We start from the raw sequence: 25,329 nt of genomic DNA on the forward strand, positions 1-25,329 counted from the left end.
CAGTTCTGTGAGGTGTTGTCGAGCATTTAAAAAGATGACATTGTTATCAACGGTGTTCGATTACAGCTATACAGATATGATAGTTATTCGTTGTAATAACAATGCAATAGAAGATAAATATCACTTTATTCTCCAATGTCCTAGATTCAATAATCTAAGAACTAAATTTATAAAACACTATTACTAAAAAGAAGAAGTTTGTTTTGTTTAACGACACCACTGGAGCACATTGATTGCTTAATCATCGGCTATTGGATGTCAAACATTTGGTAATTCTGACACATAGTCATCAGAGGAAACCCGCTACATTTTCCCTAATGCAGCAAGGGATGTTTGATATGCACTTTTCCACAAACAGGAAAGCACATACCACGGCCTTTGTCCAGTTGTGGTGCACTGGTTGGAATGAGAAATAGCACTATGGGCCCACCGACGGGGATCGATCTCAAACCGATCGCGCATCAAGCGAACGCTTTACCACTGGGCTACGTCCCTCCCTATTACCAAAAACGTCTAAGTGTTATAAACTCATTCAACTTCTAAAGTACAGGTAATATTAAAGAATTTAACATTCTTGGGAAATATTTATTACCAGCAAATAATGTATGAAATAAAATATTGGAATAAATTATATAATGCTGTACAATATAAATCCTGTACCCAGCTAGCACTATAGTATACTTTACCTCTGGTTATGCTCAATAACGACGTATATATATTATATATATTGTTCGGCCTGTCGGTCACCACAATCGCCAATTGCGATAAAAGTACCAAATGGCGACAAAATAATCAATATCTGTGGCGATTTTTAAAAATAAAAAATACATAAATGCGAGCTCAGTTTTAGGTATCCAGTAACAAGGAATAAGTTCAACCATTATTTAACCTTCTGACCACGTTATCGAATCTCCGATTGGACAAATAATGCACGAATTAATTTGATTGTTCTATGTATGTATGCCCACAAATGACTGTCAGGCCAGATGTCGGGAATTAACGTGCTCATATAAATTTAATGTTCAAGCACGCTCGTTGCGAGCACGATTTCTGACTAGGGGGTTGGGGAGAGTGTTAGTAAAAAATAAATAATTAAGAACGTTTATACAAATGATTAGATAAAAAATACCAATTAATGGTTAAATAAACTTTATTTACAAGGAAGTTAAAACGTGTTTATACAAAGGGTTAAAAAGGGTTTCTACAAATGATTACGTAAAAAGTAGAATATTGACAATAAAATATGGCTGGTTAATCTGGTATTTATGTCGGAGGAGAGTAGACGGGAAGGTCCGCCCCATTTTTAATTCATTTCCCTAGGCCGTCCCATCCACCACCTCCACCATAATGAAATGATAAGAGTTTTATTGTTCTTTGTTTATTGCTACATGTAGATTTCTGTTCATTGTTATATAAATGTAATCCAGCACCAGACACCTGCGCACATTGCATATTGTCAGAGCGCTTAACATCAGATTCTGACGAGATTAATTTGATAGTGTGCCTGATTCTTGGCCACTCTCATGGTAAAACAAAAGAATCACCAAACAGGCTTGAGGGATATGACATCTTACTGTTGACCTGCATAGAACACAATGTGATATAACCATTTGTACAATTCTGAATCAAAACTATTATTCGTAGTAAATCCTATTATTGGATAGTCATTGGGGGTAAATTTAAAAAACAATCCAACCATTATATTTAGGCCGAACCGTTCACAATTAGCGTCCAAATCAACTAAACTTCTCGACCTGACTGCCTCCTCTCTCGTTGGCTGCAGTGCTCATTTAGGGATGGTTTTGGGGTTAGAAACCCCTTCTTGCTCAAGCAAAATTTCTTTGTTCTAAATATATTTTCCGAGGGAGCATAACTCAACCCCGTTATAAACGTCAGTCACCAGTCTAGACATGTTAAAATTCCTGCACACGAGCCTGCCTCCGATACACTAATACAGTATTATTGCTTCACGCTCAATGTGTCATGTATTTTATGTAATAAAATACAAAAATATTGATTGACATATTTGTTTTAGGCCTGAAAATAAAACTAGTATTTTTCCGGGAACCTGACCTTACCCAGAAAAACAAGTCGACCCGAATAATTTTTTGGATGCATTAATTTGTTTCTCTTTTCGAATTCCCGCTTCCCCCACTAATGTGTATTTTGAAAGAATATCTACACGAATTTTATGTGGACCCATGGATGGTAAATGTAATTGAAAAAAAGCCAAAAGGATCCTGGATACACACATTTAAAAAAAAAACTTTATTAATTGTTATATTAAAAATTAATATTTTTAAGATGAATCTGTTTGAAATGTATATATATCTGCCATGTATACTCTTCAAAAAAAGAAACGCAAAAGGGAACAAATGGGTTATAACTCCGATTTTATGTTTCCTACCGGTTCATGCTTTGTGAATATAAGGTCATTGCACGTCCCAAACACATTCCCACGGTTACATTCGATAAAACGCAGCTACTGTACAATAAAGTTCCAAAATGTGAATATTCGCAAAAACGCAGCCACGTGCAAACCATGTCACCACTGTACGTGCGTTGTCTGCACGTGCAACATGAACACCGACAGTATAAAAGTGCAGGGTGTTCGCTTGCCTGGCCTCTGTATCTGGCCGACAGTTGACAATCCAGGACATGCCACGTCTCAGTGAACCGCATAGAAACAATGCCATCGGCCGACTAGACGCAGGCGAATCCAGAACGGCCGTTGCCAGGGCATTCCATGTGTCCCCAAGCACCATCTCCAGACTGTGGGACCGGCCACACATCGTTCCAGTTATGGCCAACGCCAACGCAGTGTTCCAACATGACAACGCCAGGCCTCACACAGCACGTCTCACAACGGCTTTCCTACAGAACAACAACATTAATGTCCTTCCTTGGCCATCGATATCACCGGATTTGAACCCAATTGAGCATCTATGGGACGAGTTGGACCGACGCCTCCGACAGCGACAACCACAGCCCCAGACCCTGCCCGAGCTGGCAGCAGCCTTGCAGGCCGAGTGGGCCACCATCCCCCGGGACGTCATCCGTACTCTGGTTGCTTCAATGGGCAGGCGGTGCCAGGCAGTTGTCAACACACGCGGAGGCCACACCCGGTATTGACTCCAGATGACCTTGACCTTGGTGGTGTGTCCTATCACTTACTCACAATGGACTAGAGTGAATTGTGAACAATCCTGCAACATTTGGTAATTATCGGACTCACCATTCAATAATTAAATCAATTCTCCAAATGTTACGACAATGTGGTTTTGCGTTTCTTCTTTTGAAGAGTATATTTGATGTAATACATATAAAAGTACAAAAGGACATAGGGTTTTTTTTTATTGATTGTTGTGTAAAATAAATGTGGCAATTTTGTTTTCTTAAAGTGGCTACAATATTCTGAAAGTGTATTTTAAAATCAATGTGGCGACTTTTTTTCTTAACCAAGGCCGACAACTGTATATATATATATATGTGTGTGTGTGTGTGTGTGTACACGCACGCACACATAAATACATACATACACACACACACACACACACACACACACACACACACACATACATACATACAAACTTAGTGTCCACTTTTACGGGTTAAAATAAGGGTCTAGATGAAAAATATGCCTTAGTGTTTAAAAACTAGGGTCTGTCCCTTTACTTAACTTGGGTATTCTGGTATGTGTTTACGGTTTGGATGTTTACCTCGGAAGAAAGGGTTGCTGTCGTCTTTCGGTCCCAGTTGAACGATGGTCCTGCCCTCTCCGCCATATTCCTCGCAAGTTCGTTTGATGTCGGGGTGAAATTCTTTCACAGCTTTAACCTCGTAATGCAGCAACTTTGATTTACCATCCTTCAACGTAAACATAAAATATTATTATTTTTGCAGATATAAAAGTAAATCAGGATCTACCTATCTTTAGCAATCCGATATATATATATATATATATATATATATATATATATATATATATATATATATATATATATATATATATATATATATATATATAGTGGACTCTGTCTAAACCGGATTCTGTGTAATCCGGATCTCTGCGTAAACCGGTCCATTTCTAAAGCCCCGTCCAGCTACCGTTTATCTCTTAGGTATAAATCTCTGCCTAATCCGTACTCTGTCTACTCCGGACTCCCGATCAAAAATCAAGAACGAAAGAAGCGTTCATGTATTAATTACCTCTGTCTACACCGGATTGGGATTTGACTGAACGACGGGCTGCTTAATAAGTTGAATAATGATCGTCAATTGCCAGGTAATCAGAATGCTGTCGCAAGATCAAATACAAAATGTAATCACACTCATGTGAAGTTTACTCTTATTGCGGTAGGCCGTTAGATCTGGATTTTGTATTCAAATAATTTCGTACGTACGAATAAATAATGTTTTAGGAAATAAAATGAAATTTAACCTAGTACAAATATTAGAACGACCAGAAACGCATTTAATATGCAGCCACTAATATTTTATGCAGAAAAATATATTTCATATGTAATTACAATCGTTAAAAACTTTCTGTTAGTGGATAACATCTTAAAAAATGCAGCAAACTCGGGAATATCCCTTTAGGTATATTTTTTTTATGTCTGTGAAATAATCGATTGCAAGTCTGACTTGTATGACTGTGTTTCCCAAACATCCATGGGTTCAAATGTCATTATTGATCGCGAGTTGTCGATCATTCAAGAACCATAACTCTGGATGAAAAATCTGCCTAAACCGGTCCTCTATGTAAACCGAACTATTTCGACGGTACGAAGTGAGTCCGGTTTAGACAAGAGTCCACTATATATATGTATATGTATATATATATATATATATATATATATATATATATATATATATATATATATGTGTGTGTGTGTGTGTGTGTGTGTGTGTGTGTGTGTGTGTGTGTGTGTGTGTGTGTGTGTGTGTGTGTGTGTGTGTCTGTGTTTGTGTGCTTGTAGATGTGTTGTGCGTGTGCGTGTGTATATGTATTTAGTTTCTGTATTCTTACCGACGGTCTGTCATGTTGTTCCTCTTTTGTCATATCGACTACGTAACATATGTTCTTGTCGTCTTCCTTTATCACAATCCACACACCCTAAAATGTATAATTGTCATTTCTTAATAAACACGATATATATGATCAAACATAATAATATAAAAATCTTGAAAACTAATTTACTGGTGACGTTATCAATATACTCTCAAAAACATTAAGATTGAAATATTGTTGGGCTGCAGGATTTCATTGGCAGTACCGGGATCCGTACATGTTGCCATCCGCATGTTCTATCTAAGCGTCATATTCAAATCGCTAACATGGCTGTCTTCAGCTGCGTCCATCATGATGTACCAGACAGAGGCGTTACTTGTCAGTAAACATGGCGGTAGCTCACTTAGCACAAGTCCACCATATATGTGCAGAACTCAAGGACTGGCAGACCATTAATTGGTTCTGAAACGGTCTTGGTCTCTTGGTTGGATGATTAGATCCCAGGCTGACTTTGTACAAATCAATTGATCACTAGCCAGAAACTGCTAGTGGCGCATTGGGAAACGTTCAGCCAATCTGAGCAGGAAAAAACGTCCTCTATATTGGTTTATGCGCATCACGGTAAACCAAATGGTCACCTCGGGAACCAATCAAATAGTTCACGAATGTTAGCGAAACGTTTGCTGGCTGAAATTGGGGCTGGTGTCATTTGAAGATGATCTTCTTTGCTGAATAACTTGTCTTTCAATGTTCCTTTATTCTGTATACTTGGGAGACAGATACACAACCTTGCTACCATGCAGTGGCTCTCATTCTGACCAAGTTGCATATTGGAGTGATGCAGTATGTCACTGGGGCTGCTGCGGACAAGTCGAGTCGTTCCTTGCTGGCCAGGTTAAATTGAATGTAAACCAAATAAATTGTTTTGCTTATCTCTGTAATTAACAATAAATCGTAACTTATTTGGGAGAGTATAGTTTATTTGACAAATAAATAGCATACGTGTTCCTTTAGTGGCACGGCAATTTCATTGAGCTTTCCATCTCTGGAAATGATCTCCTCGCCGTTTCTTATTGTAATGAAGTCGTATTTATGGCCATCCAGGTCTTCCAAACTGTCTTCTTTCATCTAAATAAGAAATCTTATTATCAAATTCATAAAGTTTATAACTTTACAACAATAACTTTAAATCTATTTGCGTCTTTTTAAAACTAATTTTTGTATTATTTTGTTCATTTTCCCATTTTATATGTTGTGTTTGCGAGAGAGAGAGAGAGAGAGAGAGAGAGAGAGAGAGAGAGAGAGAGAGAGAGAGAGAGAGAGAGAGAGAGAGAGCTGAGAATGTAGTGAGGAGGGAAATAGAGACAGAGAGACCAAAATAAAGAGTGAAAGCGAGAGAATGAGAGGGTGGAAAGAGGGAGGGGAGAGATTTAGCCTATTTCTTTTGTGAATGTGCTATCTCTAGATACTTTGTTTGGACAGTGTTTTCATTACTTACAAACACTGCAGTCGAAACTTGTAGAAGGAATGCAACAGCAATAACAATTCCAGTCTGAAAATGGAAAATTTCACAATACACTAAGTATACAAAAATAATCTTCTTAACGTGACACTCATTTTATTATAGGTCTCCACTATTGTAATAGTCAAAAGTATCCTTATTAGGGCACCAAAACTGTCTAGTCGGCAATGAGTCTTACTGTAATTACAAAAAATAGTGGATGACCTAGGCAACGGCATGATTGTCAGGACTAAACATTTCGTCTGTTTTTACAAGCATCCCTGTGAACGAATATAAATATCTATGATATTTTGCTATTGACTGAAAGGAATCGCCAGGGTGGCAGAAACGCTAATAACATTGTGTCTAGTTTTACTTATTTAATTCAGTATTTTATTAAACATTTACTGGGTGGCTTGGGTGTCGGCCCGGAAAGTAGAAAATCCTATTTTTGGTCGTACCGGTAAGCCGAATAATAAATGTCCCTGGCAGTAGAAGGGTCTAATTGATTTGCATATTCTTCACTGCTGTATGAGTGTCGTGTTTTCTTTAACAACGAAATGACGAAGCGTATTCGCATAGGATTACAAAAATGGGTGCCCGTACGCCTATGGGACTTGTTTTTGTTTGTTTTGTTTTGTTTTGTTTTGTTGTTTGTTTTGTTTTTTGTTTGTTTGTTTTGGTTTTGGTGAGGAATTTAAGGATTACAGTTCGGGGTATCATTTGTGCTTGTGCGTGTTTTTATTTTATTGTGTTGTTGTTTCATTTAATTTGCTCGTATTAGGCTCTGCTATTTCTAACTGCAACTAATTCGGTGTAAAAATAAAGAAAAAACGTTTTGAATGCGAAATGTTGGTGTTTAACAGCTCAGTTACCATATAATGTTTTATATCTGTCATGAGACAAATGTTCGAACAACCGCTGCACATAGAAGCAACCTTACTCAGTGTTACGTTACGAGGAAGATTAAATTGAAGAGGCTGAACACATGACATGTATATCATGAAAAATCTACTGTTAGGTCATTGGCCATTAAGTCATTGCTCATTGGGTGGTGTATTGGACAGCAGTCCTTTTGTCGTTATTGAAATCCTGTGAATATATGACTACTGAGTTCATTTGGTGATGGTCGATCCTTTGCAGATATAGTCGAAGCATACTAGTATACTAATAATTGTCATGTCATAGTGAGAAATGATGGCGTAGCACTATGACACAGTTTGTGACAAATGCAATGATAAAGTATATATCAATTATATAGAGATAAAAAATGGAAATGATAAAACTAGAAACATCAGTCACTTGTGATTTGCGTGCATATGCCCATTTATCAAAACAAGGTTGGCTTTGTGAACTACTTTGGCCCATGTCAGACAATTTTATATGTATATAGGTTTTGTTTAGAAAAAGTATTGGTTTACATTTAAAACTTAGCAGTTGATTTCAAAATTATTGTTTTAGGTGATGCTAAACATATACAGTGGTCATTTGTTTGTTTTTTCAGCCATTTTAGAATCTTATTAGAAAGTGAATGTGACAACTGAAATCCTTGTCCCACAAAAAACCCTGTATTTGAAGTATAAATTATTGTTTGGGGAAAATATATACGTCTTGCTCTTGGAGGTCGTTATATATTAATCCCATGACCCATAAAATTAAATCACAAACGCAAAAATCTCTTCCTACTCTTTTTCTGTTGGACCGATTCGCCGTACACCAAAGTCACGGTTGCCCGTGGCCCGGTGTACGCGACGCCGTACTCAAGTAGAGTTCCGTAGGAAGCTATGAGTGAAGAGTCCCCTCACCTTCGAATATGCACGGTTGTTTGCAAGTAATGATTTTAATGCTTATATCATAAACCAAAAATTCATATTATCTAAATGGTGTTAACATTTTGCGCTCATACGAGTTTACATGCAACGACCACTTTCGCTGTTTTTTATTCGACGATTTCTTTAAAATCACTTTAATAACACTATTCAAAATTTGTCAGCGAATACATACCCACAAGGACTCTCTTACAATGCAATTGAAGAGATTTATTCATGAAACTAAACTGCCAAATATATTGATTAGTCTGTATATAATCAGCAATTTTAGTGTCAGGTATATCAGGTATGTAACTCATTTGAGTCCATCGTATTTATATAATTGCAAATTATTAAGAATAATGAGGTATTGATTTTGAAAACACTTGGTTGGAAAATACTTTCAGTAGATGACCCCCTTGGCTAAACTGTTTGTGGCTTGAGCTGTCAGTGTCAATGAATCCTGTCAACTCTTTTCTTTCATCATTTTTGATGAAAGGCAGCTAAGTAAAAATTAGTTATAATAATTTTATTCTTTATAATGTAAATATTCTCTGAATGTTACGACTTAATAAACAGATAAGCATTAGATAAGACACCACCACCAAAATACGTTTTTAAATAATCAATAATAGTTGGCAGTAATAAAAGACCCCTCTTTCCATCAGAAGGAAAGTACTCTGTCTCAAATACTGTGTTAAAGGGACAGACCCTAGTTTTTAAACACTACAGCATATTTGTCACTATTAGAGCCGTTTATGATCATTGAAATCAAACATTACTTATATTTTATTCTTTAGAGTATCCATTTCCGTATAACCGATGTGTTTTTGGTCATCCTGGTGTTTCTAATACCAAAACATGCATTTTTAATATTTTGCAAAACGCACGTGCGTCTGAGAAGTAGCGGTTTATTGATTCGAGTTCTAGTCTATTTTTAAGGATATTTCGCGGTTTTAACGTCACAGACTCTTCGTTCACTCTATTGTAACTTTATTCAAATGAATTACAGGTTTATAAATAAACTAAACTTAGTGTCCATTTTGACGGGTTAAATTATGGTCTGCGCCTTTAAGAAAAGAAGCTTAATTTCTCGAAACCCAGTGAACAAGCTCATTTGTCACGAACTTTACATTGTCAATCGCTAAAGCTCGTGACAACTGAAAATTATTTTACTCGTGATATTAACATGATACGAAACGGAAGGTAATTTAATATCCCTATAATTATGCCAGGTTATGTCACATCTCTCTTCGGTATTTAATGTGCTATTTTGAGTTTTAATACATAATGAGAAGGTGTCCTAAGAAAAGTCAGCAAATTAATTAAAGGAATTAATGATCAATTTAAAAGACCATAGCTATTTGTATCAACATACACCACATCACTCGAGTTAAATATGCTTCATTATTATATCACAGATATCCCTATTTTAATAAATCGAAATATACTAGTACATGACATTGTATAACAAATTATATAATGAACTTCAATTACTCTACTATGCCGAATATTATTGGCTTATTGTATATATGTATTTTTGTTATATCCACTCGATGTATTTCAGTATTAATGTATTTACATAATTTAACTCTTTATATACTATATTATTTACTATTTAATGTTCTCCAGTAAACCCTGTCCGGTCTTGTCACATATTATATTATGTAATTATTCATGTTTCCCCATATGCCGTTGCCTAACGGCCTGGGTGTAATAAAGTTCTGTTCTGTTCTGTTCGGTATTTAATGTGCTATTTTGAGTTTTATTACATAATGAGAATATTGCTCTATTTTTATTTTATTTTTTATTGATATTTGCCCTCGAAGATTTAACCAATGGAAACAAAGAAGATAAAAAATATATCCAATTAATGGGTAGGTAAAGTAATGAAATGTCAACTAGAAATTTTAATGTAAACAGCCACAAACTTATGACAAAACGCTTTGTTTTCCTTTCACAAAAAATAACAACTTTATTCATACTGAGTTTAATTCGGAAAATAACACAATGACAAGGTTAGTACTCGTCCGATTTTGCAAGGAATATCTCGCAGATTTAGAAACGTACATGATAGCCCTGCATCAAAACGCAGTTGGATCAGGCACTTTCTGGATTTTATGTTACAAATACAAATACATTTACAGGTCATCAGTAACTGTTTAGTATAAATGTATGTTCAGACATTTTGTTTTTATTGTTGTTAATATGATTTTGATACTTTTGCCGCTCGGCCCATTGGGCTATTTCTCGTTCCAAACAGTGCACCACGACTGGTATATCAAAGGCCGTGGTATGTGCTATCCTGTCTGTTAGATGGTGCATATAAAAGATCCCTTGCTACTATTGGAAACATGTAGCGGATTTCCTCTTTATATGTCAAAATTATCAACTGTTTCACATTGAATAGCCGATGATTAATAAATCAATACCCTCAAGTTCTTTCATTAAACTTTAACTGTTGCTGGTCATAAATATAATTTAATAATGTCTCTAATTTAATTTTTGTCTTGTTAATGTTTCAACGGTTACAGTCTCCGCATTCCTCTGTTTGTCATACGTCATCAATCCACATATTATTTAAATGACGAGTATCACTTAATGTCGTGTAACTAAACAGTAATATACAACTTAAACAATTATGTTTATAATATGTTTTATTGAGATTAACAAATACTTATTAAAGATTAAAATACGTGAATTCATTAAATCTCTTCAGTTAGAACGCATTTTGCGGGAAAGTATAAGCATTGGTGTATTTTGATTCTGATAAACAAAACAGGAATGTACGAATCTTATGGATATCATTATATAATAAAACAATTATTGACCACATTTTGGTCTCGGTGAATATCAATGTCTTCGATTCATAAAACCTGATATTACCCTCAATGACAGTCAGTAATAATTGATAAATATGCACTTCAAACTGACCAGGTGAGCTACGTTTTGGCACATGAGTTTTGGCAGATATATACAGTTCACGGAGTAATATATTTATTTTTTATTTTATGGTATACCAATACATACTGCAGATGTTGAACTAAATTTTAAATTTTAAAATTTGGATTTGTTTTTCTTGTTGCGTTTTGTATTGATGTCAATTCTGTTTACAGTTCGTTTGAAACCTGTACGTAAATGTTTACGCTCTTTATTTGAATTTTTTTTTATAATATTATAATTATTTATCAGAAAATAAAAATAAAAATAAGAAGAATAAAGGTATACCTTCATGATGTTTGTGATCTTGTAGACTTGGGAAAATTCTTCTTTGGAATGTTTCTTCTGTGTTCGCTCTTCAGATACTCTCTGCAAAATGATGATCTGTGATACCTGCCACCCGTATTTATAGTCCGTACCTGGATAAAACGTGCTTGCTAGAAGTTTTATTACTCTTTTTTTTTTTCCTTATTAAAATTTATGAATTTAAACTTTTATATTGATGTTTTAGGGTGGTTATTTTTTCTAATGGGGGGGGGGGGGGGTAAGTTTGGGTATGCAATTTTTTTATGTCTATAAATTGGAACAATAAAACAGTGACCGTATTCCAAATCATATGACTACCCAAAGTAGAATCGACTTCAGGTTTTTGATAAGATCGTGACTGATCCCATTTTCTGTCAGTGTTTGTATATAGGAAGACTGCCACTCCTCGGGACGACATATCCTATTTTATTGTCCTGTCTGTAGGAGGACTGACACTCCTCAGGACGATATATCCTAGTTTTATTGTCCTCCTGTCTGTAGGAGGACTGACAATCCTTAGGACGATATATCCTATTTTTATTGTCCTCCTGTCTGTAGGAGGACTGACACTTCTCAGGACGATATATCCTATTTTTATTGTCCTCCTGTCTCTAGGAGGACTGACACTTCTCAGGACGATATATTCTATTTTGTCGTCATCCTGTCTGTAGGAGGATTGACACTCAACACAGCTCCGTGGAGATCTAGACGATAGCATAGCGTGCACTTATTTAATTACTGTCAAAACAATGAAAGTTGCGCATATTCTGCCCCAAAGATGATGGACTCATCTTATAGTTGCTAAGTTCGTTGGTTCCATCTTGAAGGCGCAGACCCTAGTTTCAGCCCAATGCTTTAAATTTGTGTAGCGATCTCTGAAACTTGCGAACTGAATCGTGATACTGACAAAAAACGTTCCCTGGGTATGATTCAACACAAAATATTTTAATAATTAGCACGAGCATATAGGATTTATAATATGCTTACACTTGGCGTAAACATATCTTACATATCTTCAGAAAACAGTTTGAAAATAAATTTAAGCGCGTAAAGTTAACTTGTACGTTACAGACAAGTCAATTGCAGATTAACATGTACGTCACATCTAGTGGTGGATTTTCTGCCGTGCTATTTCAATGGGTGGTATGGCAGTGGTGAACTGGTCATCACCTAGGTGCAGCCAGTCGTATGTCTGTAAAATGTTATCGCACGTATAGTTTTAACAAGTATGTGTTATCAAAGGGTGTGTAAGAAAAATAAATTATAACATTCGCGGGAGTACCATACGCAATATATGAAACTCGTTTGGAAATTATTTTATACCCATCGATCGCGGAATGAACAATTCCCAGCTCGTTTCATAAATTCCGTATGCCACTCCTGCTCATGCAATATATATATTATATTATATTATATACATATATATACATATATATATATATATATATATATATATATATATATACATACATATATACATACATACATACATACATACATACATATATATAAATCAACAAAAAACACTGACGTACAGGCGTATGGTATGTATACTAATATGTGAGTATATAACATGCGGATGTAATTTGATTAGTAATATTCTTTGTGAGTTGTTTGTAGGTTTTTTTTTCATTATTGTGTAGACTACTTGTGATATATTGTATTTGACATAGTATTTTATTTACACAGTTGACACGCATCGCATCACACACTGAGCTTATATCAAATTAAAAACATTTGGTTTGACAATAAAAGTTATGCACGTGGTTTTATAATACCACGAAGTACATTTGCATCTTGCATAAACAGTAGGAGGTTAAAAATGACTATTTTTATTTTAAAAGTAATATCTCTATTGTCTGAATGCGTGTTGATGTATTCCTCTTCTAAGTGAAGAAAAGTCTAAATTATATCTATATCCCGTTGTGTCACTGCATCATACAGTTTATATGTTCAGTTGTTGTTTTCGAGTCTTCCAAAGAAAACAATACGCGATAAACAGGATGCTGCATGACATTGGTTGTCCTTGATAAATAAATTTTAAAAAATCATTGTATAGTGGACAAACAAGATAAAAGAAATAAAGAAAATCCTCTACTGTCATTAAAGTGACAGACGCTAGTTTTTAAACACTACAGCATATTTTTCACTATTAGAGCCGTTTATGATCACTGAGATCAAACATTACTTATATTTTATTGTTTAGATTATTAATTTCCGTACAACCGAAATGTTTCTGGTCATCTTCGTGTTTCTAATACCACAAAATGCATTTTTCATATTTTTAATCCAGATACCGACTCCAAACCCTGAGTGAGTGCTCCGCAAGGCTCAATGGGTAGGTGTAAACCACTTGCACCGACCAGTGATCCATAACTGGTTCAACAAAGGCCATGGTTTGTGCTACCCTGCCTGTGGGAAGCGCAAATAAAAGATCCCTTGCTGCTAATCGGAAAGAGTAGCCCATGTAGTGGCGACAGCGGGTTTCCTCTCCAAATCTGTGTGGTCTTTAACCATATGTCTGACGCCATATAACCGTAAATAAAATGTAGTGAGTGCGTCGTTAAATAAAACATTTCTTTCTTTCTTTTTTCATATTTTTAAAAACGCACGTACGTCTCAGAAGTAATGATTATGGAGTCTCGTTTTAGTCTATTTTTAAGGGCATTTCAACGTCACTCTGTTGTATTCAAATTTGTTACAGGTTTGTAAATTAACCAAACTTAGTGTCCATGTTTTACCGGTTGAAATTAAGGTCTAGCTGAAAAATAGGCCTTAGTGTTTAAAAACTAGGGTCTGTCCTTTACATTTATACAATTTGATGCTAATTTGTCAAAAAAAACAGATTTTTGTTTCGTTTTTGGGTGTGTGTGAGTTTTTTCTTGTTTTGCGTGTGTGTTGTTTGCTTCTTTTTGTGTTTTAATTATTTACATAGAAATGTTTTGTAAAAATGTTATGGAAGTTGGTATAGGTTTAAAACTAAATAATATGATACGCGCTTTAACATTTTTATTAATCGAGCTCGATGTCAATAAATAGGTTTTCTTTTGACGCAAACGGACAATACATACACATGTACATTTGTTGGGCTCGGTAGAGGACAGGGCGAGGCGTAGCCCAGTGGTATTGCGCTCGCTTGATGCGCGGTCGGTTTGGGATCGATCCCCGTCAGTGGGCCCTTTGCGCTATTTCTCGCTCCAGCCAGTGCACCACGACTGGTACATCAAAGGCCGTGGTATGTGCTATCCTGTCTATGGGATGGTGCATATAAAAGATCCCTTGCTGCTAATCGAAAAGAGTAGCCCATGAAGTGGCTAGAGCGGGTTTCCTCACTCAATATTTGTGTAGTCCTTAACCATATGTCTGACGCCATATAACCGTAAATAAAATGTGTTGAGTGCGTCGTTAAATAAAACATTTCCTTCCTTCCTTCCGGTAGAGGAGATGTATTGCGTTAACAACACTCTCACACTGTTTATTAATTTTATGTTGTATGGCAAATGAATGTTAGTTCTTTGTGAAAACATGCTCACTTCATTTTTCCTTTACCACGAAGCAGGTTATGTAGCCATTAAATCTGATTTAAACCTTATTTATATGCGTAATATTATAACGGTAAAGGATCGATCAACAGGCAGTGCTTGCATAATCGATACAGAATACAAATCAAGCAATATAATAGTGCTAAAAATGAACCTACCACCTAAATATTACTAAGTCAACTATATTATATGAAAAAGGCAAGAACGCACACATATGGAAAGAAAGTGACAGACAAACAGACAGCCAGAAAAAGAGAGAGAGAGACTAGAGCACATTGATTTTTTATCTTATCATCGGCTATTGGACGTTAAACATGGTCAGTCTGACACTGTTTTTTAGAGGAAAGCCGCTGTCGCCATATAGGCTACTCTTTTACGACAAGCAGCAAGGGATCTTTTATTTGCGCTTCCCACAGGCAGGATAGCACAAACCATGACCTTTGTTGAACCAGTTATGGATCACTGGTCGGTGCAAGTGGTTTACACCTACCCATTGAGCCTTGCGGAGCACTCACTCAGGGTTTGGAGTCGGTATCTGGATTAAAAACCCCATGCCTCGATCCGAACCCAGTACCTACCAGCCTGTAGACCGATGGCATAACCACGACGCCACCGAGGCCGAGAGAGAGAGAGAGAGAGAGAGAGAGAGAGAGAGAGAGAGAGAGAGAGAGAGAGAGAGAGAGAGAGAGAGAGAGAGAGATGAAAATGACGAGAGACAAACCGATTCGTCCTCAACAAACTAACCACAGTCTGTAGTGAATTTGCTCCTCAAAACGTAATTGCCCCCCCCCCTCCCCTCCCCCAATGCAACTTTACACTATACTTTTCACTGTAAATAATAGGAAGAAGAAGGAAATGTTTTATTTAACGACGCACTCAACACATTTTATTTACGTCAGACAGGAGAGGAAACACACTGTCGCCACTTCATGGGCTACTCTTTTCGATTAGCAACAAGGGATATTTTATATGCATCATCCCACAGACAGGATAGTACATACCACGGCCTTTGTTACACCAGCTGTGGAGCACTGGCTGGAACGAGAAATAGACCAATGGGGCCACCAACGGCGATCGATCCTAAACCGAACGCGCTGTATTGATGGCTGATGTATAAATATTGAACTTGATGTCTGTTATTGCAACATTGGTATGGACAGCCTTACGTCATGTACATTTATCAGTAAAAGAAAGGTTAAAGGTTTTATTTTTTACCGTCCTCGTTGGCGTCATGGTTATTAAGCCATCGCACCTAAGGCTGGTAGGTACTGGCTTCAACCCAGAGCGAGGTTTAACGATGCAATGGGTAGGTGTAAGATCACTACACCCTCTTCTCTCTCACTGACCTCTGTCGTGGACAGACAGACCAGATAGCTGAGGTTTGTGCCCATGACAGCGTGCTTGAACCTTAATTGAATATAAGGACGAAAATAAAATGTATTGATGTATGTATTTATGTATGTATGCATGTGTATGTATGTATGCATGCATGCGTGGGAGGGGGGCGGTTAGTTTGCGTGTGTGTGTATGTGTGTGTGTGTGTGTGTGTGTGTGGTTCGGTGAGTGTGTGGATGGGTGTGGGTGGAGGTATGTGTTTGGGGTTGGATTGGGACTGTTGGGAGGTGTGCGTGTGTGGGTAGGTGGGAAGGTAGGTGGGCAGGTAGGCAGGCAGGTAGGCAGGCAGATTGGTACACAGGGATGTATATATGTATTATTGTTAACTTACTAAAATACTAGGCCAATACTTCTGTTTACTGGACGGAAATTTCATAAAATACTTTGGTCGCTTATTGGTTAGGGATGGTAGGTGGTGCTTTCGCATTTCAGAACCGGATTCAACTGAATTCATCTCGCTTAAGTAATGTTATAGGGGAAATAATTCATCCAATCTTGAAGGCACAGTCCTGAGTTTACAACCATTGTAAAATGTTTCCGTCCAATAGAACCTTTTCGACGACGTAACATACAAATTAAATTCATTTTCTTATTTAAAATATCAATCTGATTAAAATTAGCTCTACTGGGTCTAGCCAGTAGATCTAACAGCATTGCGTGGGCTCCCATATCCAGGTGACATTTCATCTATAAATAACAATTTAAATATGGACCAATTACACTTCCCCTTTCATTCTTCACTTGTCACTGACTCAGTATTTTCCAGCGATGAAGACGGACGTCTCAGCATGTTCTCTTGATCTCTCCCCCCCCCCCCCCCCCCCCCCCCCCATGGGGGCTTTGATGGCGTTTTATGGAGATTTATTTGAGTACTGTATTGTCTACACTGGAGAACGGGCTTCCGTAACTCTAGTGTATGGCAACCCGAAGTGAAAAAATAGAAGAAGGGACCCATCAAAGAAGAGGACGTGTGCGCCAGGGGCGGTTTAGGGGGATACAAACCGACAGCTCAACTGTCAGCGGCGGTCCCTTTTGCGTCGCTGCCCACGACCCATCCTAGCAAGCCTTCAGCCAAGACTACTCAAGTAGTGGACCGACCTGCGAAGACTGCCAAGCCAGCGGCGGACGCACACGTTATCGTGGTGGACTCGCCTGCCAGCCCTGAGATGGATGTACCCGCGACTCCAGTGGTACCACCCGCACCGCGGAAAGCACCAGCTGTCGAGTCGACCCGAACTGCGGCCGTTGGCAAGAGGAAGGCCGTCACTCCTCCATGTGACCAGCCAGACAGGGAAATGCCTCCTCCACCCCTACAGCAGGGAGTAACCGACCAGCCGGATCCAGCTATATGGACTTTGCAAATGGCCAAGCTACGTCGGCAGTACCATCCATACATCTTGGCGGACAGTCAGGACAAATCAACACGCATGCCGGGTCTTCACCGTAGCTACTTCCACCCACTACCGGACTCCAATGGGGGTGGTGAATTCGCCATTCACCACGCCCCACGTGGGGTGATCGAGCCAGGGATTGTGATGACTCTCCATGACAGAGGATACTACCGCCAAACTCTGCTACCCAGAAGGATGGACAACATGTCCATACACCGAGCAACGAAGATCCTCTTTGGACCGTCATATCCAGTCGTCGTCGTCAAGGAACTTGCCAGGTGGAAACAACATCTCCCCAACCTCGTCACCCGGAACCTCATTGGAACTCCGTAGCCAGTAACTTTCCTGCCAACCTCCTCACCAACCTCTTTGTCTCCGTGAGTATGGACTTAGTCAGACTGTAAACCTTTTGGCCGTCATCTCAAAAACTTTGTTTATTTTTTTGTAAATAGTCTGACACTATTTATTTTTTGGCAGTCCGTCTAAATTGCTCTAATTACTTTCAACTTTGGATGAGCAGTCACATTTTTTGTTTGGCCTTAATTTTAACCGGACATGGTTATTCTCAACCTTGCTAAATTTTTCCACATTGTGCCCACCTCAAACTTACCCCCCCCCCCCCCCCCCCCCATTCCTGGTAGAGGTTATACACATGGTCCCTCCTGTCCCGGAATTGGTCACTGGCGAAGTCAGAGACTAAGTCCGGGGTGGGCGTGCCTGAACCTAAGTTGGATATGGGCACGTTAATACAGTTCCGCTTCCGCTTCCACTTCGCCTTTTATATCCTTATTCGGGAGCATACAAATTCTAAAAATATCGGGCGAGACTCTTTATAGGCGAACTTGTTGGTCTATTTCAACATTAAAAAAACAGGGGGGAAAGTGCAGTAATAAACTTTGGATTGTATACTAGTATAAACAGATTTTATGGTTATACCATCACGGTTTATTTTTTCGCCTTGAAACGAATTTTATATAATTAGTTTCCGGCATACTTCGTAATTCACCCGAATTATTTCGTATACCCTCGGCATAATCCCGAATGTTTTCAAATTCTTTTCAAATCACTGGGATGATTTTGCAAGTAATGTTTTGATTAGTCAAATGAAAGGTCAACTGCACATGAGCTGCAGCGGGCTGCTGTTAGATCCACATGTAATAGTGGAGCTAATTTTAATTAGACTGTTAAAATATCAGTGTCTGTATTACAAGGTGTTTGAAATTGTCCTAATGCTTGTAGTAGTCCAAACCGGATTTTACGTCCCAATACTTTCGTACGTACTGTCTCGATATCTAAAGTTATATGTTAGTGGTTTAGATGATGATGATGATGATGATAACTAGTTTAACGTGCCCATATACCACTAGGTTTCGAACACGCCCATCCCGAGTCCGATCTCTGATAAGATCGGTGGCCTGACTCGGGATGTGTGTGTGTGTGGGGTGGGGGGTGGGGGGGGGGGGGGGAGGGGCTAGTGTTGAAAATGGCAATTAGTAAAAAGTGAATGGAATAAAACATATATATATATATATATAAAAATTACAAGCCAAAAGTAAAAAGAATTGACTGCTCGGCCGAATATTTATATAATGTGGAGCATTTTAGAAGGACAGTCCAAAAATAAATAAGAGAAAGAAGAGAGGATCGGACTATTTAATAATATTTTTAAAAAAAGAAGTAATTTCGACATAAAATTTTGAACGAAGGTCTAAATGTTTAAAATCCGATCTATATGTCTACGTGAGTAGCCTCGTTAAGGCCGTTGGAGGTTGGCCTACGGCGAACCGATGAGCGGAGAACCGGCAAAGGCGGGGATGAAGTGCTTCCATCTCTGGTCGGCGAGGATGGTTATGACACTCCGGTAGTCGTTGCCGGAAAGGGCCTTGACGATCCTGTGGATGGTGTGGCTATCCATCTCTCTAACCAGGACTGCTTGTCAGTAGACTCCTTCTCGGCGCTGAGTTAGTACCAACCCCGTCTTGCCGGCTGTAGATTTGATGGTGTGTAGCTCGTAAGCGCTTCCATCAGGCAGTTCTTTTAACTCTGGTTTCACTAGTCCGCCCATCAGTGTTGCCGGATCCGAGGTGTCCCCCTGCACGAACTTCAGTAAGCCGGACCTGATTTTCCCGATCTGAACTTTCCAGACGGCTTCCGAGTCGGAGGGGGACGGTGCGGGTGTTGGAGGAGGCCGGACCTTGTCAGGTTGGTCGCTCGGCTGAGCGACGGCCTTCCTCTTTCCAACGGCGGCTGATCGGGCTGGTGGCTTGACGACTGGCAGTACCGGGGATACCGACCAGTTATGTCTGGGCCACGTAGTGGTCGGCGATGGAGGGCCTTTACCGCGGTGTTGAGTCTGTCCCTCTCGGTGGTCGACGGTTCCGGCGTAGCTGGTTTTCTCGACTCAGGCGGTTGAGCCGCCACTTTTGGTCCCCCCCCCCCCCCCCCCCGTCCCGTTCCTGGCGCGCTTTTGCTCTTCCTCCATCTCTTCATCTTCTTCTGTACGATCGCGTCGCCGTACATCAAAGTCACGGAAGCCCGTGATCCGGTGTACGTGACGCGATACTCAAGTAGCTTCCCGTAACTCAGGGGGGGTGGGGGGGGGGGGGTAACTCGAGAGTACATGGCGAGACGTCTGTCCTCATTGCATGTTAGCTTGGAAGTGAGTGGTTTAGAGATTGTAATCTCGTGAGATCTTGTTGTCAAGATGAGTTCGAAGTGAGAATAAACCTTGCGCATAGAGTCTACCTGTTTCCTTCTTGATTGCGTTATATACTCCATAACACTTAACGTAATACGTACGGGAAAAAATATCACGAATTAAAGTAAAAACTGAGTGCTACAAACATTAATATACGACCGCAAACACATTTGATATACAGACACTGGTATTCTAAACAAGAAAATGTATTTAGTATGAAATAGTAGTCGCCAACAAGGCTCTGTTATCGCAAACATCTTACAATGGCTGCAAACTCAGGATAGTCCGTTTAAGGAAACTTTGTGATCCCATTCAAATGTACTGATGATTTTGTAAATTCCTTTTAAAAAAGGCTACCACTGACCAATCAAAGCACAGCGCCTGAACCATTATATTTCAGTGGCAAAAAATAATGTGTACTTATTTTGCTTTGGATATGTCTAGATTATCCACGCCATTTACAACTCCATAAGATTAAGCGTTTGTTTCACAGCCATTTTGGATTTATCACTATCTCACTTTCTCTCCTTCCACCCCCACTCACTCCCCACCTCCCCACCTCTCTCTCTCTCTCTCTCTCTCTCTCTCTCTCTCTCTCTCTCTCTCTCTCTCTCTCTCTCTCTCTCTCTCTCTCTCTCTCTCTCTCTCTCTCTCTCTCTCTCTCTCTCTCTCTCTCTCTCTCTCTCTCTCTGTGTGTGTGTGTGTGTGTGTGTGTGTGTGTCTCTGTTCCCTTCATCCTCGCCATTCCTCCATCCTCATAGATAGATTTTTGTGCCCATGTGTGTATGTGCTCATGCGCTAGCCTATTAAAAGACGTTAATGCGTCTATTAAAAAAAATCTAATACGTTGTTTAATCACTGGTCTACAAATCAAAGAAGATCAACATCGCCGGTGATCAAATTTATTGGTACAAAACATTAATTTAACTGGAACATACAAACTCACTCAAAAGGAAACAGTTGACTGATTTTTTTCATAAAATATTCTAATTTTGGACTGATTTTTAATGTGTGGGTTTAAATAATTCTGAAAAGCGAACGAAGGTTCAAATAACATAAAACAGCTGACAATTAGGATTTTTATTCTTACATTCGGTGGGCCATCTGTGTGGATTGACTGTAACGACGGAGAACTGGAATCCAGATCCACTAGCACACTAGCAATATAAGAACTGAAATGTTTTAATTTAGTGATTAAACGTTTTAAACAAACGTTATTTCAATACTAACCCACATTGCTACATAACAAAATCTCCAAAAACTATATTTCAGTACAATTTATTTCACAGTAATGGTATGTACTTTATCACCACCTCTGTCCCCCCCCCCCCCCCCCCCCCCTCGCAAACCCCATCCTTTTTGGCCGTATAACTGTATAAATGTCCCCAGTGTACGTACACCCAGAGAGTAGCCCGAGTACCCTGACACTAAGAGATCTAGACGGCCATTTGGAAGGTTATACGTTCTCATCACATGTAAGAAGAGAGAATAACACCATTAATTGCTCCATGCAATTCAATACAATTTCTATGTCAGAATATATTCTGTGAAAAATACAACTGTCGAGAGGGTCATGTGACAACTAATTTTAGGGAGTGCTCTCAACTCAATGTGTAATAAGAGCGTATAACCTTCCAAATGTCCGTCTAGCTCTCTTACAGTCAGATCGGGCTAACCCAGAGGGGTGGTGGAGGGGTGGTGGAGGGGTTGGTAATACATACTTTGCGTAAAATGAACAAGTGTGTTATGAAATCAGTCACATTCTATCATTTTAAGAGGGTGTATGTGCTTTACCAGTAAACTACACGACTTATATATCAAAGGTCTTGGTATGTACTGTATTTTCTACGGGAATATACATATAAAAGATCCCTTGCATTGTATTCGTTATTAGTAATCTATATGGCAGCAATGTGTCACAATATCATATGTAACCGTAGTACAAATGTGCAGAGATGTCGTTAAAAGCAACACACCACCATTTGTCGTGTCGTTACTAGCTGTAGCAGGTTCATATAGTCCGGTTTAGGAAATAGTTCCTCATGAAAAAAAATACTACAAAATTATGATATGCTTTTTGAAATCTTTCTTTGATGATTACACGTAGGTTGACCTCTGTAGTATTTAAATAACCCATTGGTTTGAAGTAATTTGTTATATGTAGTATTAACTGATAACAACTGTGCAAGTCGTATGGTGCCACTTGTATAACAGCAACACGAGGCGGTGGTCAGGCATAGGGGTCATTAAAGGGACATTCCTGAGTTTGCTACATTGTAAGATGTTTCCGACTAATGAAATATTTCTATGATTAAACTTACATGTTAAAGATATTTTCTTATTTGGAATATCCGTGTTTGTATATTCAATGTGTTTCTAGTCGTCTTGATATTTGTAAGAAGCCCAAACTGGATTTTGTCTTCAAATAATTTCATACGTACGAATTGTTTTTGTTTTAGGAAATAAATGAAATTTAGTCTTTTACAAATATTAGAACGATCGGAAACACGTTTAATATACAGCCACTAACATTGTATGCCGAAAACTATATTTGATATGTAATTACAATCGTTAAAACGTATCTGTTAATCGATAACATCTTTAAAATTGCAGCAAACTCAGGAATGTCCCTTTAATTGAAAAAATTCGTAGTCGACCTATGTTGATTTTTCACCCGGTACTTGTCAGTTTAGAGCACTCCCTAAAATTAGTAGTCACATGACCTTCTCTACAGTTGTATTTTTCACAGGATATATTCTGACATAGAAATTGTATGGAACTGCATAGAGGTGTGTAACCTAAAGAAATATTCCTTTACTGTACCTTTATGCGTACTTTTCTAAAAAAAATCATAATATGGTACTTACAGTTTATTGCTTCAAAAATGTATTTATGTAAATTTATTGTGTTTGGGGTGTTTTAATGTCTATAGAAGCTCCAGACATCATGATGTTTGATGGTTCATAAAACCTTGCTATTCAGAGACATAAACAATTACTGATTCAGATTTGTTTTCACACTGTTAAGTTGTGAAATGGTGGACGGACCAATTTAAATAAATACATTCTGCAAGACTAAGTGTATGTGAAACGATTATAAGATACTAGTATTTCAGACAAGAAACTAAACTTATGTCAAATTCTATACTAGGTTGTAAGAAAACAAAGTACCTTTAACAAAAGAAGCAATTATAACTTTAAAAATTATATTCAAAAGGTGGAGTGCCCCAAATAAACCAAATATACAAAAGGTGGAGTGCACCAGCAGTCCGACCGGGGTCAGCAGCAGGCGGAGGGTTGGTTTGGGTGCTATGGAATTTGTAATGTCCCGTGGGATTAATGCCAAAGAGAAATAAAAAGATGCGCAGTTAGAAAGAATGAAATATGGCGCACAATTTTTATCCGTTCACCAAATGGAAAAAAGGGGAGCTATACATTTTTTGAAACTTAGTTTGCCGAGAGTAGCTCGTTGCGGAGGATGGTTTGAGACTGCATTTTTATGTTTAACTAAGGGTTAGAGTTATCTACCCTTTTATTCATAAAAAATGTTTGGCGCCATTTTTTGCTCGTGTTTCAAGACAATTTAACACACACACACACATACACACACACACCTCCTATAGTATGGGGGCCTGTATCGCCCCATGACCTATTTTCCGTGATCGTGACCTACTTTCCTGTGACCTTGATGACGTCACGGTCTAGTCACGTGACCCGGCCCTGTCCTACTTAGGCCGGCCCCCAACCTACTTAGACTAGTCCTGACCTACTTAGTCTGGTCCCGATCCGTCGTACTTAGCAACGCCCGTGCTTTCCTCTCTAAAACTGTCAAAAGTATGTTTGACATCCAATAGCCGATGATTAATAAATCAAGGTGCTCTAGTAGTGTCGTTAAACAAAACCACTTCTAAGGACTCAGCCCGAGGTAGTCTGTTTAATTTTAGCGTGCTTACATCCGGGAAGCGGTATCCTATTTCGTTGTCGGTCGCAATACTCGACGGAACATCTAAAACTTACATTCTCAAAGACGTGAAATATGAAATGATTTTAATGGGTGTAAAAAGGAATTCTCGTCCCACGATGTCTCCCGCGCTAGCGCATTCACAAGATTATTATGAACTATTTTAACATGCCCAAAGAGCGCGCTTCGCCGCTTCGTCGATCGCATACATAACATTTATAATCATGTGGTTTAAATGACAGGCTTTGTTTACCTGTGTGAAGTAGGTGAATCAGTAGCGAATTCGATTCCAACGCAGAAGGTACGCCGTTCGTATCTGAAGTGGGGAAATTAAATTTTTTCTATTATTATTATTATATTTTTAAAACATTAATTTATAGTTTATTTGTTTTTATTTATTTATTTATTTATTTATTTATTATGTTACGAATTTTTTCAAGCAGCCTCCTTTTACCTTTGTACAATCGGCCTATATATAACCTGTAGGGAGGGGCCTGTATAGGTAGGTTGTTTTGAAATTTAACATTTCATGTACGACGTTTAAACAGCAGTTTAATTAATTTATATTAGATTTTAGGGTATACATATATTCACACTCATATATATAAGGACATTTACTCTTTAAAACTATACCATATATACAGAGAAGATTTTAAACTAGTATGCCGTTAGAGGTGTATTGTGATTTTGTTTTTAGTCAGTATATGTGGATGTAACCTATTAAATATACAGAGATTGTGTTGTTCAATGGTTCAGTGCTACCCATCATATACTACT

At 38.4% G+C, this 25,329-nt stretch overlaps 1 protein-coding gene across 1 annotated transcript in view; it reads right to left on the reverse strand.

Moving 5' to 3' along the window:
• Nucleotides 1-3,660: 3,660 nt before the first annotated feature.
• The window catches only part of LOC121370560, a 407,496-nt gene continuing 385,827 nt past the window's right edge, over nt 3,661-25,329 (reverse strand). Inside the window, exons 2-6 of the mRNA XM_041495869.1 lie at nt 11,549-11,575; nt 6,510-6,563; nt 6,014-6,139; nt 5,030-5,116; nt 3,661-3,867 (exon numbers count right to left, since the gene is read on the reverse strand). Coding sequence (XP_041351803.1) covers nt 3,676-3,867; nt 5,030-5,116; nt 6,014-6,139; nt 6,510-6,563; nt 11,549-11,554 — 465 coding nt within the window. The 5' untranslated portion in view covers nt 11,555-11,575 and the 3' untranslated portion in view covers nt 3,661-3,675. The remainder of the gene's footprint in view (nt 3,868-5,029; nt 5,117-6,013; nt 6,140-6,509; nt 6,564-11,548; nt 11,576-25,329) is intronic.

Source organism: Gigantopelta aegis, chromosome 4 (assembly GCF_016097555.1).
Source record: "Gigantopelta aegis isolate Gae_Host chromosome 4, Gae_host_genome, whole genome shotgun sequence".
In the NCBI taxonomy this organism is placed as follows: Eukaryota; Metazoa; Mollusca; class Gastropoda; order Neomphalida; family Peltospiridae; genus Gigantopelta; species Gigantopelta aegis.